Source organism: Leptopilina heterotoma, unplaced genomic scaffold (genome assembly GCF_015476425.1).
Source record: "Leptopilina heterotoma isolate Lh14 unplaced genomic scaffold, ASM1547642v1 Lhet_313, whole genome shotgun sequence".
Classification (NCBI taxonomy): domain Eukaryota; kingdom Metazoa; phylum Arthropoda; class Insecta; order Hymenoptera; family Figitidae; genus Leptopilina; species Leptopilina heterotoma.
This window is the reverse complement of record NW_025111014.1, coordinates 226,213-244,663: the sequence shown is the minus strand read 5'-3', so window position 1 is coordinate 244,663 and position 18,451 is coordinate 226,213. Positions and strand designations below refer to the sequence as shown.

The 18,451-nt window shown below is 24.4% G+C and overlaps 1 protein-coding gene across 1 annotated transcript; it reads left to right on the top strand.

The window, feature by feature from the left end:
* The first annotated feature begins 2,153 nt into the window (after nucleotides 1–2,153).
* On the top strand, nucleotides 2,154–12,188 carry LOC122504757. Its single transcript, XM_043615992.1, has 3 exons — nucleotides 2,154–3,738; nucleotides 6,084–7,631; nucleotides 10,209–12,188. Exons 1-3 carry the CDS (start codon nucleotides 2,217–2,219, stop codon nucleotides 11,810–11,812), a joined length of 4,674 nt encoding a protein of 1,557 aa, XP_043471927.1. The 5' UTR covers nucleotides 2,154–2,216; the 3' UTR covers nucleotides 11,813–12,188.
* Nucleotides 12,189–18,451: the final 6,263 nt, after the last annotated feature.

The window sequence follows — 18,451 nt, the reverse complement described above, 5'->3', positions numbered from 1 at the left end:
ATACACGATCTTCATTCTGTTCTTCTCAATAAAAATATTAAAACAGAAATGACCGCATTTCAAATAAAACTTGATTGACATTCTTTTTAAAATGAGTTTTAAAATTAATTTTCAAATTATATTGATTTCCAGTCGAGGGGAAAAAGGTATTGAAGAAATAAATCTACATAGGTAATACACAATTTATAATGGAAATTTAAATTTCACTTGTGAATTATTATACCGTTTATTTCTGATGATAATAATAGTCCTGCAAATGAAATTCGTTTGGAACGCGTTTCCACGTGCAATTTAGATGAATCAAGACAAGTATAAAAATAAATTTATGAAACGAAAAATAATCGCGATAGGATTTTTTCTTTCGGAGAAATCTAATTTTTTAAACCAATTAACTAAAAATTAACTAAAACTTTTCTAACTTTACTAATTTAAATAAATACCTAATAAATAAATTTTTAAATAATATTTTAATTACAAAACGCAAGATTTTTTAAATACTGTGACTTTTCTAGAGTTATTTTAATGAAATGAGAGTTTTCGACTTTTCTTTCTCATAATAAAATACTAGTTTCTTTGTACAAAATTCTACTTAAAAAAAAGTTTTTTTGAATTTGCTCAATTTTTGAATATTTAAATTGACAAATTTTCGAATAATTAAAATATCGTCAATTTAATTGAAAACAATTGAATTTAAGACGTATTTTAAGTGAACTCTCTTTTTTTTAAATAAATAATTAAAATTCTCAAAAGACTTTCTCAAAATTAAAATTTAAAATTATTTAATTGTAAAATTTAATTAAAAATAATTCAATTTTTTGAATAAAATTTCTTCTTTTTTCAAATAAATAATTGAATTATCAAAAAAACTTTCTCAAAATAAAAATTTTCAATTATATTTAATTGAAAAATTTAATTAAAAATAAACAAATTTCAGTCATGTTTTGAATGAAATTTCTTCTTATTCAAATAAATAATTGAATTCTTAAAAAAACATTCTCCAAATTTTAATTTTCAATTATTTAAGTACAAAATTTTCAAGAACTTATTTTTTTTTAAAAATCAAATTGTTTGAAAATAAATTTAATTTTAGAATATATATATATATATTTAATTGGAAAATTTATTTAAAAATAATTAAATTTCAAACGAATTTCGAATGAAACTTCCATTTTTAAAATAAATAATTGAGATTATGAAAAAACTTTCTCAAAATTTTAATTTTCAATTACTTGAAAAATTTAATTCAAAATAATTGAATTTCTGAAGTCTTTTGAATGAAATTTCTTAATTTTTAAATAAATAATTGAATTCTCAAAAATTTTTCACAAAATTTTAATTTTCAATTATTTAAATAAAAAAATGTCAAGAACTAAGTTTTTTGAAAGATTAAAAATTTTTAGAAATAAATTTAATTTTAGAATATATGTTGAAAATTTTTTAATTTTTTAATTGAAAGATGAAGAATAATTAAAATTATACCCAAATTAATAGAAAATAATTGAATTTCAGACGTATTTCGAATGAAACTTCCATTTTTAGGAATAAATTTCTGAATTTTCATAAAACTTTCTCAAAGTTATTAAGAAAGAATTAAATTTTAAAAGTATTACAATTGCAATTTTTATAGGTAATTAATTAAATTTTGGAAGATTTGAAATTGTAATTTTTAAAAATTGAATTCCCAAATTGAAATTTACTGAAATTGAAAACTTTCCAAATCAATGAAAATTTCTTCAAATTTTATTGAAATAAATTTTTTTTTTTAGAGAAATTGATAACAATTTTTAAAAATAATTAATAATTTTTCCCCTTGATAGAAAATTTAAAATAATTGGAAATAATTGAAATTTTAACTGTTAAAACCTAAAAAAAATAAAAACATAGACAAAAATGACTATAATTTCAGGTGTGGACAGAACGAATTAATTTTTATTTTAAAAAAACAAATAATCTGAAATTAATTTTATTGCAAAAAATATTTCCATCTTCCAACTACTTTTATTGCCATAAAGCGTCTGAGTTGAATGTCAATTACTTCTACATTGGTCGATAACAAGGGCAAAGTGTAATATGCAAATTAGTCGGATAATAAAGATTTATTACATAACTTATCTGCACCAATTTCTCAATGACAATATCGCATATTGCACATTTCAGGGACAATATTAAAACTCTCCAGTTGAAATTTAACCTCCCAAAGAACCACACAAGAAAAAATGGATCTAATTCTACTAATCACCATAATCACCATTATTTTATCAATCCTTTACTATTATCTCATTAGTAATTATAAATACTGGCAAAATCAAGGTATTCCCCACGCGCAAAATATAATTCCCGGTTTTGGTAATATCCTCCCAGTGCTTTTGCAAAGACAAAGTTTTCCCGCAATGTGTGAAAAATGGTACAAAAAATACAATCACAGTATGTTCGGACTGTATCAAATGAGAACACCAACATTACTCATTCGTGATCCAGAATTAGTGAAAACAGTTTTATTAACAAATTTCTCAAATTTCGCCAACAATCAATTTGATGTAACAAATTCAAAATTCGATACAATATTTAGAATTAATCCCTTCTTCTCCAATACAGACACATGGAAAGAGAATCGTGCACCATTGACAAATGGATTTTCAAGTAAAAAATTAAAACTAATGCTTCCGTGTATTAATGATGTTGGTAAAAATCTCGAGATTTATTTGAAGCGAAAAATTGCATTGCATCATGGAAATTTTGAGCTTGAGTTAAAAAAATTTTCCAATATGTTCACCGGTGAAATTTCAGCGGCCGCAATTGGATTTCAAGGTCATAACTTTCAAGATGAAACTGAATCAACAAAGGGCCGCTGGGCTTATAAGAGGTTTATCGAAAGATTTTTCTCTGAACCATTTTTCACCGGTGGAATTCAACAGGTGATTTTTCTCTTCTTACCGCGATTGGCAAATTTTTTCCATCTCACAATGATACCCGAGTATGTCTATAAATTTTTTCACGACACCTTAAAAAATATTCTCACATATCGAAAAAATGAGAATTTACGAAGTTGTGATTTTTTGCAAATAATGGTGGACTATTTCAAGGCGAATGAAATGAGTGTTAATGACAATGAAACATTAATATCGCACGTAGTGACGTTTGCTGTCGAAATTTACGAAACGTCCGCAATTACTTTAAGTTTTTTACTATTTCAATTGGCGGCTCATCAGGAGATTCAAGAAAAGGTGAGAGTGGAAGTGAAAAAATTCGTCGAAAAATCAAACGGTAAATTGGAATATGATGATTTTAGAGAGATGACATATCTCGAACAGGTGTTAAATGAATCGATGAGATTGAATCATGTGATTGGGACTATGATGAAAGTTTGTACTAAAGAGACGCAATTAATTGGATCGGATGGTTTATCGTGTACAATGAAACCGGGCAATGTGGCGGTAATATCAACCTATGGATTGCAAATGGATCCAAATCATTGGCCTAATCCGGAGAAATTTGATCCTGATCGATTTGGTGATGAGCAAAAGGCAGGACGGCATAAATTTACATTCATTCCCTTTGGTGAAGGACCAAGAATTTGCGTTGGCATGCGATTTGCAACAATAATCATTAAAATGGTAGTGGCAATTATTCTAAAGGACTATCATATTCAAGTTTCGCCAAAGACTCCTTTACCTCTTAAAAAAAATGAAGCGAGTTTTATGACTGCTTTCGAAGAAGGACTACACGTCGTTATCAAACCTTTAAAATAAATTAAATACATACTGCGAGATCTTGATTTATAAATAAAATAAAATAAATAAAAAAAATAATTTAAATTACAATTAATTGTGTTAATTAATTTATGCTAAATGTTTATGTATCCAATAAAAAATATTATTAGGAAATAATATTAAATATTACACATTGAATATTTCACTACAAGTGGAAAATTGTTTTTTCAAATCATTCATAAAAATACTGAATCGATATTTAATTAATAATTTTCACAATTTAATATATTTCCCTGTTTGGAATTAATATTATTGGAACTCAACAGGTACTTGATTGGGTCATATATTTAATTGAACTGAAATTCTATTTCAAGCAAAAGTGAGGTAAATTTTCCTTTCGTGGCACAAAATAATAATCATTAATTCAATCATAAATCTTGCTAAAATCCACTTAAAAACAACAAAATAAATATAAATATAAACAAATAAAAAATTGAAACAAAAAAAATATTAAATTAAATATTTAAAAAAACAAGTGACCAAACCAATTTATGACAGGGCTTGAACCAGTGAAAGTATTTAAAAATACGGACTTAACGAACCAAAAATTATATTTTCAATAATTTTTGAAAAAGTTCCTTGAGAATTTTCAAATTAATTTGTTTACAATTCAATTTTACGAAATTTCGATTATTCTTTCAATATTCATTTATAATCTAAAACTTTAACTAAGATTCATATTTAAATCACTTTTTATTAGAAAATTGTATGAGAATTCAATTATTTAATTACAAAAATAAACAATTTATTCAATAATTGAATGTTTCTTAAAATTTTATACTCATCAAGAATTTTACCAACAAATTTTTAAATAATTGAATTCTTTTGACGAATTTTAATAAAATTTTTAAGAATAATTACATTTTTCGAGAAATTCTTTTACAATTGTATTAAAAATAATTTAAATTCTGCGATGAGTTTTATCATTTATGAAAATAATTGAATTCCTAAAAACAATTTTATGACTTATGAATACAATTGAAAAACTGTAAAAAAAATTCATTATTTATGGAAATAAATGAATAATTGCAAAAAAATTTTTTAAAAATTTGAAAATAATAGAATTCCTGGAAAATTTTGATTTTTATGAAAATAATTAAATGTTTGCGAATAGAAATTTTATTAAATTTTTTTTTATAATCATTGAATTCTTTTGGAAGGCTTTATTAAAATAGATACTGAAAATCATTGAATTGAGTAAAATTTTTAATAATAATTGAAATTTTGACAAAAATTTTATCAAAAGATAAATTCTTTTGGTTCTTTCTTTTGGTTCTTTCTTTTGGTTCTTTCTTTACATGTCATTCTTTATTGGAAGAATTTTATTAAAATATTTTAAAATAATTGAATTCTTTCAACGATTTTTATTAAAATTTTTTTAAATAATTGAATTCTTACAAAGAAATTTATTAATTTTTTTTAAATAACTGAATTCTAGCGAATAATTTTATAAAAATCATTTTAAATAATTGATTTTTTTCGAAAAATTTTATGAAAATTGTGTTTTAAAACAATTAAATTCCTACGTAAAAATTTTATTATTTATTTATTTGTACGTTGGTCTGTGTCCGCCGTCCTAATGGACCATTTTTATGAAATAAAAATTTATTAATTTAAATATTAATTCCTAAAAAGAATTTTATTATTTACGAAAATAATTTAATCCCTGAAAAAATGTTATATCATTTATGAAAATAATTGAATGATTACAAAGAAATTTATAAAAAATTTATAAATAATTGAACTCCTGTGAAATTTATATTTTATATTTATGAAAAAAATTAAATGTTTGCGTAGAATTTTACCAATATTTTTTGTAAATTATTGAATTTGAGCCCTGATTTATGTCATTTTTGATTAAGTAAAAAAGATGCAAAAAAAGTAAAAAAAAAATTGAATTGCATTATTAAGAGAATAATAAAACAGGAAAATAAAAAGCAAAGGAAAAAAAATTAAACAATTATAAAAGAAATACAAACTTTTTTTCAAAATAACAAGGAAAATTTGTGCAAATTAAAAAAACATACAATTTGAACAAAAATAATAAAAACAATCTGTTAATCATCTCCAGCAGTAGTTACTCCACAAAAAGATGTGTTAAGCAAATAAAATTAAATCTCTTAATCACACCGTAATGTACTGATAGCAAATTGTTTACATTTACGTATTCATAAATTGTCAAGATAACAACTCTAAATTCTCAACTTATCTCAACTTTCATTTTTTTTTCTTCAAACAAACCTCGCATATTTTATTACAAATTTTTCAAATAAAAAGATCCCCCCATTACATTGTAATTCCAGTTTTTTCATTAACCTCCATCAAGAATGGAGCCATTTTCCCTGCTAATTCTCGTGGCATTAATATTTTTAGCTCTCTATTATTTTTTAACATGGAACAGAAATTTTTGGCAAAAACAAGGCGTACCATACGCAACAGGAACAATTCCCCTCATTGGAAATATGTCCTCCGTTCTATTTTTAAAACAAAGTTTCAATAGTCTTTGCGAAAAATATTACAAGGACAATAAAAATGTCAGTATGTTCGGATTTTATCAATTCACAACGCCAACATTACTTATTCGTGATCCTGAATTAATGAAAAATATTTTACTAACAAATTTCGCCAATTTTCCTGACAACCAATTTCAAGTGACTTGCGAGAAAAAGGACTCGCTCATCTCAGTGAATCCCTTTTTCTCCAAAATGAATAAACACTGGAGAGACAGTCGAGCGCCACTCTCAAATGCATTCTCAAGCAAGAAATTAAAGGCATTGTTTGTTCTTGTACAAGATGTTGCATCAAGAATGGAGGACTACATCACAATGAAAATTCATCAGCAAAATGGTCAAGCAGAATTGGAATTTAAACAACTCTTCAATCTCTACACTGGTGAAATATCGGCAGCTGGCGTTGGAATTAGGGGCAATAATTTTGAGGACGATTTTAAAACAGAAAAAAATGAATGGAGTTACAAGAATATGCTTGAGGAAATATTTAATACACCATTCTTTGCCGGTGGACTGCTGCAAGTAATATTTGTCAACATTCCCCGTTTGGGACAAATTTTCAATATTGCCATGACTCCCAAGGGTGTTGATTCCTTCTTTCGTAATACAGTGAGAAAAATTCTCACCCAACGAAAAATTGAGAAGCAAAATTACAGCGATTTTTTGCAAATAATCAGTGACTACGTGACAGCAAATCCCTCATCAATTGACGAGGAAACATTAATAGCCTCCCATATGTTATCATACACGGCCGAAATTTACGAAACATCAGCAATCACTCTAAGTTTCACAGCATTTCAATTGGCAGTTTATCCCGAAATACAGGAGAAAGTACGTCAAGAATTACGAGTGATACTCAAGAAATACAATGGTAAATTAGAATACGAGGCATTACAGGAAATGAAATATTTCGATCAAGTTCTAAGTGAATCAATGCGTCAAAATCACGTTGTGGGAACAATGGTGAAAATTTGTCGCAAAGAAACTGAATTAATTGGTGCGGATGGAATTTCTTGTCGTCTAAAACCAGGTAATTTGGCAGTAATATCAACCTACGGTCTACAAATGGATCCAAATCATTGGCCCGATCCGGAGAAATTTGATCCCGATAGATTTAGTGATGAGCAAAAAGTGGGACGTCATAAATTTGCCTTTCTTCCCTTTGGCGAAGGACCGAGAATATGTGTTGGAATGAGAATGGCTATTATGATGATTAAAATGGCGATAGCAACAATATTAAAAGATTTTTCATTAGAAGTTTCACCAAAGACCCCATTGCCACTGGTGAGAAATGAGGCGCGTTTTTTGAGCGCTTATCATAAAGGTCTGTGGGTTATCTTAAAACCCGTAAAATCAGAATCTTGAGTGGAAGAAAGAACAGTTATACGATTACTAAAATTATGTAATTCAGATGTGTTAATAAATTATTTTTTCATTTACCTTATGTATTTATATTAGTGTAAATTTGTAAAATTAGTAATTGGTAATTAACAGAAAAAGGAAATCTTTTTTTAAGGGAAGACAGAAGTCTTTATTTTAAGTCTGCAACATTTTTAAGACAGTTATACTGATTTTTGGCTCTTTTAATTTGTTGAATTTTAGATCTTCTGATTTTAATTTAAGTAATATTTAAATAATTTAAATAATATTTTAAATAATAATTAAATATCATTTACATCATTCAGATCCATAAATATTTAATTTTTGTTCTAGTTAATCAGTCAACCAAACCTTATTTTTGAATTAAACATTATAATTTTGATTCAATAAAAAATTCGTTTAATTCAATTATAAAATATGGTTAATTCAAACATATTTTTTGGTTGGATTCTTATTTTTGGAATTAAAAAAATTTAATTTTTTTTATTTTTTATTATTTATTATAAAAATAAAATAAATAAAAAAATTTGTTTCAAAATCCTTTGGAAAAAAAAATTTTCTCAATGTAACTTTACACTACAAAAAGTAAATCTTACTTTCAGTTTACTTCTGATTAAAACCGTTGACATTAGAACCATTTTTGACTGAATTTTTGCCTTGAGAATATAATTTTAATTTCTAAAATTGACCTAATCTAGTTTCAAGCCAAAAACTAATTAAAAACCAAAATAAAATGATTTAAACTATTAACGTTATTTCAATAATTTTATTTTTAAGAGATAAACGGTTTCTGATTTTGTTTTTCCTGTGTAAATTAAGATTAATCTTACTTTCGAGACTATTAATTTCAGAATTATCTCAAAATAAGATTTAATTTTTACCCTGTACTAAAATTCATAAAATGTATAAATAACATATAAATAAAATACAATAAATAGTAATAAAATAAATAATAATAATAAATAAATAAAACATCTTTCTCATATTTAAAAAACTATATTGAAATCAATTATGTAATCTATTGAGAAATATTCCATTTATTGTACGTGAATAAAATATATTTCTTAAAATGTCTCAGTTATTACTAGCATTTTCTGCCTTTTGATTTATATATTTTTCTTTTATGTTTATATTTCAGTCAACATACTGCAAACATATTTGTATTTTACCAAGACGTTATCGGATTTTTCATTAAAAAAAATCCCAACTCGTGTATTATTTTTAGCAGCAATTAATTTTTTTTTACAAAGAGCACTTTGTTTCCTCACAATAATTATATAGTTATAAAACGTATCGTAAAAAGATTTTAAAAAATATTGTGTAAAAAATAATTAAAATTTTATTTTATTATTTATTTACGTCTCTTGATCATTCAAAACACGAAAAAAAAACATTGAAAGAGCATTAAATTTTAACGACATAACTATTAATTTAATTAATTTAAATATAATTTGTTTATCATAAATTATTATCAATAATAATTATGTAATTAACTACATAAAGTAAGCAACTAAAATTACTGACCAACATTCCTTTTATTTAATTTCCTTAAATTTTCACTTTTGTCCTTTGATTATCAATTTATAATCTAAATTTCTTTTAAGAAAACTATTAAAACTGAAAAATTACTAACACTGAACAAAAATTTATTTACTTCAAATAACCGATTACTTGTCTATTATAGAATAAATATTTACTTGAATTAAATAATTTTTATTTAAATCAATTAAATGGTATTTGAACCAATAATTTCAGTGTTTGAAGCAAATATCATTTAATTGAATCAAATACCTAATTTTTATTTGATTAAATAAATTAAATATTTACTCCAGTCAATATTTAATTGATAATAGTCAAAAAATTAGAAATAAATTAAATATTTACTCCAGTCAATATTTAATTGATAATGGTTAAAAAATTAGTTATTTGAATCAAATAAATCTTTTTTTAGTGTATTTTTTAGCTAATTCAACTCTAAATAATTTTTTTTAGAATTTTCAAAAATTTAATTGAATAAAATAATTTGTATTTACATCAAATAAAGTATCTATGTTTGAATCAACAATTTCTGTATTTAAAGTAAATAATATTTAACTTACTCTTCAGTTGTTGAATTAGTTAAAAAAAAAGTGACTAAAATGTCTCACAAATAGTTATTATTATTTGAATTTAAAGAGGAAATAATTATAAATATTTAGGTAGTATATTATTTTTTGAGCTTCACGTAAAATATTTAAAAAAAATAATAATTAAATAATAAAAATAATAACAAAATATTATCGAAAAAATGATCATCTTTTTGAGAATATTTTTGGAATACTATTAGATATTTTCATTCGTATGTGAAAATTAATTTTTATTTGAAACACTATTCACAATATTTTTTAATTTTATTTCTCCATATCATGTAAACAAAATTCAATGATAATTCAAAACAAAAAGAAAAAATGCATCGTGAATTTGAAAACTATATAGTTTCTACAGATACTTCAAGAGTTCATAAATTTTTTTTAAGTCAATGATAACTAGAACTAATCTTAAAATGCGCTTTATCACGCTTCACTACAAAAACCACTTGCAGTACATTTTGCAACTTTAGTCTGTAAATTCATTTCACCAAAGATGGATTTAATTTACCTTCTCGTTCTAGTAATTATTATATTGACATCCCTCTATGTTTATTTAACATGGAATTACGATTACTGGCAAACACAAGGCATACCCTGCGATGAAAATATTATTCCCGGTTTGGGTAACATTTCATCAATCATTTTTCTCCGTCAAAATTTAGCCAATTTGTGTGAAAAATATTACAAGAAACATAAGCACAGTATGTATGGATTTTATCAATTAACAACACCATCATTACTCGTACGAGATCCGGATTTGGCGAAAAAAATTCTATTGACAAATTTCGCAAATTTCGCCGACAATCTAGTTGAATTGAGTTCACCAAAGAAAGATGAACTTCTTCAGTACAATCCATTCTTTTCGAAACAAAAGACCTGGAAGACCAACCGAGTTGCTATTTCAAATGCATTCTCAAGTAAAAAACTCAAACTAATGTTCATCTTTATTCAAGATGTGACGGCAAAACTGGAAAAATATCTCAAAAAAATGGTTAAAGACGAAAAGGAAATTGAATTAAAACAATTTTTCAATCTTTACACCGGTGAACTTGCAACAACAGGAATTGGTGTTCAAGGTCACAATTTTCAAGACGAACAATTTTCAAGTGATAAATGGCTCACAAAAAAATCTCTCGAGGAGATTTTCGGATCACCAGCATTTGCTGGCGGTTCAATTCAAGTTATTTTCAATCACATACCAAAATTGGCGAAACTAATGGACATTTCGGTAATAAAACATAGTGTCAATAATTATTATCGCGAAGTAGTGAAAAATATTCTTGCCTACAGAAAAGAAAATAATATCGTGGGCAACGATTTTCTACAAATAATAACCGATTACGTAAGATCTCATGCGTCACACACAGACGAACAGGCGGCAATTGCATCTTATTGCTTATCGTTTACAGTTGAAGTTTACGAGACAACAGCAATGACTTTGAGTTTTACCGTATTTCAAGTAGCAGCTAACTCTCAAGTTCAAGAAAAGGCGAGAAATGAAATTCGAAGTATTCTCGAGAAACATGATGGACAATTGGACTACGAGATTCTAAAAGAATTCACATATTTGGAACAAATAATTAATGAAGGTATGCGAATGAATCATGTACTGGGAATATTGATGAAAAAATGCACAAAGGAAACGCAATTGACCGGATCGGATGGACTATCGTGTACAGTAAAACCTGGACAATCGGTTCTTATATCAACTTATGGTTTACAAATGGATCCGGATTATTGGCCAGAACCGGAGAAATTCGATCCCGAACGATTTAGGGATAATTGGAGTGAAGTAAGAAATAAATTTGCTTTCCTTCCATTTGGCGAAGGGCCGAGAATTTGTGTTGGTATGCGTATGGCAATGATAACTATGAAATTTGCACTAATAACTGTTTTAAATAATTTCTCATTGCAACTATCGCCGAAGGCTTCATTTCCCTTAGTGAGAAGTGAATCGAAATTTTTGAGTGCCTATGAAAAGGGACTTTGGGTTACCATGAAACCTCTACCACAATCATCATAAACGGAAGGAGCAATAAAATTTTAACGCATCGAGATTTATCTGATTTTGACGTTTTTGTTTTTGATGGCAATTTTTTCCGTCATTTTTTATGAGCATATTCTGCACGCAAAAAACTATAGAGTACAATATAGTGACAATATTTTGTAGCAGACATCGAATAGCCCTGGTTTAATAATCTATTTATTAAACTTTAAAATAAAATATATTTCCGTGTAACTTTTGCTAATTACAATAAGTGAAATCTAAATTTACAGAAAGTTCTGCGCATTTCTACCAACTTTTTCGTATTTTGTAGAGTAAATTTCGCTACGTTCGAAATACATTTTACTAAACTTTACTCTCTAAATCCAATTCAAATAAATTCCATTGAAGATAAGTGAAATTTAATTATGTAAAACCCTTTCAAAATTTAATTATATCTAAAAATAACATCTGCAATTCTTTCAAAAATTCAATTATTTTAGAAAATTTTTGAACAAAATTATTCAAAACTTTAATAATTTTTATAGAAAAATAATGTATTAATAACTCTTTTATAGTAAATGTTTAAATACTATTGTACTTTTACAGTCATTAAAATTTTTAAAAATTTCAATTTAAAAATTAAATTATTTGTTAAAATTCCTGTTATAACGCTTTTAATATAAATTATTTTCTAAAATTTCAACTGAATTGTTTTTAATTAATTTTTACCAGAATTCAACTACAAGAATTAAATTATTAAAGTACAAAACTTTTTGTAAAAATCAATTATTTTCCAAATTTTTAGTTAAAATTCTTCAAAAATACAATTATATTTAAAAATAATTTTTAAAAGTGAAAAATGAAATTCTTTCAAATTTAAAATTTATTTTAATAAAATTTGACAAAATTTCCCTTCATTCAATTTTTTAAAATTATTTTCGGGAATTTGCCTATTGAAAAAATTGTAATAACAATTTTTCAAAAACTTGGTTTCTTCAGGATTTCTAAATTAATTTTTTCAAATGTAAATTTTTTTTGTAAAATAAATATTAGTTTTAGCAAAAAAAAAAAATTGCCAATAAAAAAATAATAATTGTAGAAGAAATTCAAATTTGAATTCTTCCGCAGAATTCAGAGTTCTACTGACAAATTTGTGAAGTAATAAATTTTTCTAATATAAACGGTTTTATTCAAAAGGGAACTAAAAGTAAGATTTATTTTTTACAGTGTTAATTATCTAAAATTAAATTTTTAATACTAACTTATTTTTATATTTTAATTTTCAACAATAAAATTTAAGGGGTTACCCCCACTTGCAACTTTGAAAAAATCGATTTTTCTTTTATTGCATTTTTTTGAAGCATAAGTAACTGAAAGTATGTCCTGAAAATTTCAAGTCAATTCCAACAAAATTGACTGAGATATGAGCTTTGAAAGAGACGAAAGAGACTGATATATACTGATTTGTATATACATATATGCATCGATAAAATGAATATCTTTTTTTTAATTACCACCATGACTTTTCAGCCTACTTCTGGAAACCAAACTATTACGTACTCCCACTTACCGGAGTTGATTCTATGTAACTTTACAAAAAAATTATTTTCTTCGTGGAAACTGAAATTGAAACTTTAAACGCGTTTTTCTCGAAATGGCATTTCTGAAGTCGGTGACCAAGATTACTCAAACACTAATGAACCGATCTTCTTGAAATTTTGCAGGCTTATTTAATACATAAAAATGTAGTCTTTAATCGTTCGATTTTCTTTTTCGAAAAAAAATGTCCGTTTTATAGCCAAAAAACGGACGTTTTTTTTTCGTTAAAATCGAACTTTTAACTTAGACTGTCAGCCATTTTGTGAAAAATAAATATTTTTTTAAATCCTTCGATTAAAGACTAGTTTATACTCATATTTGACTAAATTTATCCACATTTTTTGATTCCGATGATTCACTTCGCCGCAATGTTGGTCACCGCAAACCGTATAAATAAAAATATTATTTCGTTGACGGCAGTTTGACACTTAACTATGTAATATTTTTTAACAAAAAAATTACTAAAAGTTCTTCAATATGTGTTCTTTAAGATGATATAGTTATAGATTAAAAAGGTTTTGTAGTTTTCTTTAAAAAAATTCATAAAAAAGGCTTATTTTTTTGCGCTACAAGTGGGGGTAACCCCTTAAATTTTCTCACGTACTTTTTTTCTATCTATGTATAAAAGATTATTGTTTCAAATTAAATAGCAAATAAAACATTGTATATACACTTTGTATATACTTTTACTTTTTGTATATATACTTTTACTTTGTATTTTAATTTTCAACAATAAAATTTAAATTTTCTCACGTACTTTTTTTCTATCTATGTATAAAAGATTATTGTTTCAAATTAAATAGCAAATAAAACATTGTATATACACTGTTTGAAGTTGAAAATGCAGAATTAATTATTTTTTCACCCACTTGTTTACCAACTGATTTTATCTCATTTAATAGATATCGAAGAAGAGAGCAATAAATTCAATTGTTGAATTGAACGATTTTAAAATCAAATCAAAATGTTTTTAAAATTCAATCATTTTTACTCGCAATCGTAAATTATTATTCTTGCAAATCGACGTGGTTAAAATTCTCAAATTATTCCCAAAAAAAAATTCGAATTTATTCTATTTCTCGCACGAAACAGTGAAAATTGAAGCAAATCTAAAATTTATGTAATGGATAAAATAGCATGAAAATTATCTTTAATGCGTCATTTGACAAAAGCTTTGAAAATTTTATGAATTGTCTTTATCAGTGTAAATCGTGTTTTATCGTTTTAAGAGCAAAGCAGCTGGGTTGAATGTCGAGAAATGATTTTAATGCATTAATGGACATTAAAAACATTTGCGACCAACGACTAATGGCAAGTTCATATAAATGCTCTCTCAGTTGGCAATGCTCCATCATTTTTAGCTTTTATATCCCATATGAGTAGACGGCACATTAAAGGCTGAGATTTTGCTTCCGCTAAGCACGAAACTGATCGGGCCATAAATTCCCTCTAAACGGAAATTCCTTTCGACTGGGATTTTCTGTCGAGTTAATTCCATATCATCACTTTCAACCTTCTTTTTGTCATTCAAAAGATCTACTCTCAAAAAAACATTGTTTAAATAAAATACTTTACGGAAAATTTTGAAAATAATCCAAAATTTAATTTAATTTACATATTTAATTATTTAATAATTTTAATTTACTAAATTATTTTAATTTCCCAAATTATATCAAAATTATATCAAATATATCAACGTATCAAAATTATATAAAAAATCAAAGTATCAAAATTATATCCTTTGGGTTGAAACAAATTTTTTTTTTGAAATCAAATTTCCCTTATACTTTGAAATGCTAATATGCTATTAACTAGAAAATGGGGAGAAAAAATTGCATAATTTATGACGTTACATATCGAGATGATATTCGTCGCATGGATGAAATTGCAACTCATATAACAGAAATACGTATATGTTTCTAAGGGGTTTATAACTTATGTATATACAACATCCGTATGTACGTTCTTAAGCAAGTAAAGTTACTGTCGAGGGTCGAGTGCAATGAAAATCGATCGACTTTATGCAAGTCAACGACGTTGAGAAAAATAAAGGAGGTGGAGAAAAACAGAAGGGTAATGCAAAAGGGGCGGAGGTGGTGGTGATGTTTGATTATTTAGGTCACAAACTAATCTGCGAATAAGAGACACTAAATTAATTTCAAGTCTCATACAAAAAAAAAACCCTGATAAATAGAGGAGAAACAAATTTAAAAATTTAAATACAGAATTATTAATCTTTCAATAATTAAAATTAAAATTCCATCAATTTTTACTATTTCCAGAGTAATTATTACTACATCAGTACATCCGAAGTAAATTTTACTAATATTATTATTATTTATAATAATAATTATTATAAATTACAGACTTCGCACTCGATAATTAATTTTAAAAAAGTATCTTTCAAACTAAAAAAAAGTAGTAAAAAAGTACCTATCAAAAAATTAAAACTGACGACCAAAAAAACTCGTTTTAGACACTTCCCAAAACTGACAAAAATTCTATTCCATATTTTTTATTTTCTTTACTTTTTCCTAATTTTCATACAAAATATTTCTTTCTTTCTCATTCTGCTAATAAATTGAATTCCTGCAACGAATTTTATTATTCATAAAATAATTTTAATATTTATAAAAATAATTTAATTCTCGAGAAGAATTTTATAAAAATATTTAAAAATTAATTTCTTTCGACTAATTTTATGCAAATTCTAATTTAAATAATTGAATTCCTGAGAAATTTTTATTATTTACGAAAATAATTGAATTCTTACGAAGATTTTTACGAAAAATTTTAAAAATAATTGAATTCTGTTTGAAAAATTTTATGAAAATCGTAAATATTGAAAATCATTGAATTGCGAAAAGTTAATAAAAATAATTAAATTTTACAAAGAATTCTATTAAAATTTTTGAGAATAATTAAATGTCTGTGTGGCACTTTATTAAATTTTTTTGAAAATAATTGAATTCCTAAAAAGCATTATATTATTTATGAAAATAATTGAATTCTTCCAAACGATTTTAAGATTTTTTAAAATAATTGAATTTCCAAGAAAAAATTAATTACATTTAAAAATAATTTAATTCTTTTGATGAATAATGTTATTTATGAAAATAATTGAATTTTGCAACGAATTTGATTAAAATGCCTCAAAAGTCAAAATAATTGAATTTTCGGGAATAATTTTGTTATTTATCGACATAATTGAATAGTTTCGAATAATTATTTATGTAAATAATTAAATTTTTGGCAAGAATTTTATTAAAATCTAAAAGAATAATTGAATTATTTCAAAAAAATTTAATTAAAATTGTATTTAAAATAATTGATTTCTTTCGAACAATTTTATTAAAATATTTGAAAATAATTGAATTTCTGTGAAAAATTCTAATATTTTTGTAAATAATTGAATTCTTCCAAAGAATTAAAAAAAAATTTTTTTTAAATAATTAATTTTCTGGAGAAATTGAAATTAAATTTCTAAGAGTAATTACATTTTTCGATCAATTTCTGTAAATTTGTATTAAAGATAATTGAAATTCTGCGATGAATGTTATTCTTTATGAAAATAATTGAATAGTTACAAAGAGTTTTATTAAAATTTTCAAAAATTCTTGAATTCCTAAGAAGAATTTCTATTTTATAATTTATGAAAATAATTGAAAAATTTTATTATTTTTGAAAATAATTGAATTTTTGTGAAAAATGTTTTTATTTTTTAAAATAATTGAATTCTTCATAGGAATTTTATAAACATTGTTTTAAATAATTAATTTTTTCGAAATAGAATAAACATTATTAAAATTTTATTTTAAATATAATTGAATTCTTGTGTAAAATTTTATTTGTGAAAATAATTGAATTTTTCGATTAATTAATATAAATAGTATTAAAAATAATTGAAATTCTTCGATGAGTTTTATTATTTATGAAAATAATTAAATTCTTGCTTAGAATTTTATCAAAGATTTTTTTAAAAAATTTAATTCCTGAGAGGAATTTTATTATTTATGAAAATTATTGCATTATTGAGAAGAATTGTATAAAAATTTTGTTAAATAATTAATATTTTCGAAATTTTTTTGAATATGCTATTCTAAATTAATTAAATTCCTGTGGAAATTTTATTATTTATGAAAATAATTGAATTTTGGATGAATTTGATCAATTTTTGTTTTAAATAATTGAATTGTTTTGCGAAATTTTATGAATATATTAAATATTGAAAATAATTGAATTTCGAATATTTTTTGAAAGTAATCGAATCGTTTTAAAGAATTTGATTATAATTTTTAAGAATAGTTTTTTGATTTCTAGTATTAGCGAATTTAAAGTAGTGGAAACTCTAAATAAAAAACAGAAATAGTAGCTTATTTAATGACAGAAATCTAAAAAAAGTACCCAAATAGTAGCATAACGTAAAAAAGTATTAAATAGTAGGTTTTAGTATATGAGTGCGAATCCTGTAATTATTATTAAATAATAATTATTAATTATTATTAAATAATAATTATTAATTATTATTAAATAATAATAAAATAGTAAAAATTGTCAGAAACTCGGCTGACAATTTAATTTTTATTTTAAAAATAGTAAAAGTTGTTACTCTATTCACTTTTTCCGTGTATACAATTAATTAAAATACTATTAATACTTCCAATTATTACTATTTAATTAAAAATATGTAAAAATTATCTTTAATAATTAATTAAATATTAAATACCGTAAAAATTAATTATTCAAACTTTAGTACTGCAAATAAAACATAACTACATCTATTTATAATAAATTTGATAACAAAATGTATTTAATATATACAAACCGATCGATACTCATCATTAGCCTATATGTCACGTAGCAGAATGTTTGCATTAGTTATATAGTTCGATCAAATATCATCTACTATCCGGAGGATGTCATGCAATATCCGAATGACGATGCAGAATGGCAACGATATTGTCGTATCCTCAACTGTATAAAGAGTTTCTCTCTCCCTATGCGCGGAAAATTATTTAGATCAATAGAAATTTTCTCCTTTTGTATATATATGTACTCACAAAAGGATAAAAAATT

Excerpts from the sequence above, each read along its gene's own strand:
- LOC122504757 (XM_043615992.1), top strand. The coding sequence starts at position 2,217 with ATGGATCTAATTCTACTAATCACCATAATCACCATTATTTTATCAATC. Across the intron at positions 3,739-6,083 it reads ACTACACGTCGTTATCAAAC|AACCTCCATCAAGAATGGAG; the intron begins CTTTAAAATAAA and ends AGTTTTTTCATT. Across the intron at positions 7,632-10,208 it reads GGTTATCTTAAAACCCGTAA|TTTATCACGCTTCACTACAA; the intron begins AATCAGAATCTT and ends CTTAAAATGCGC.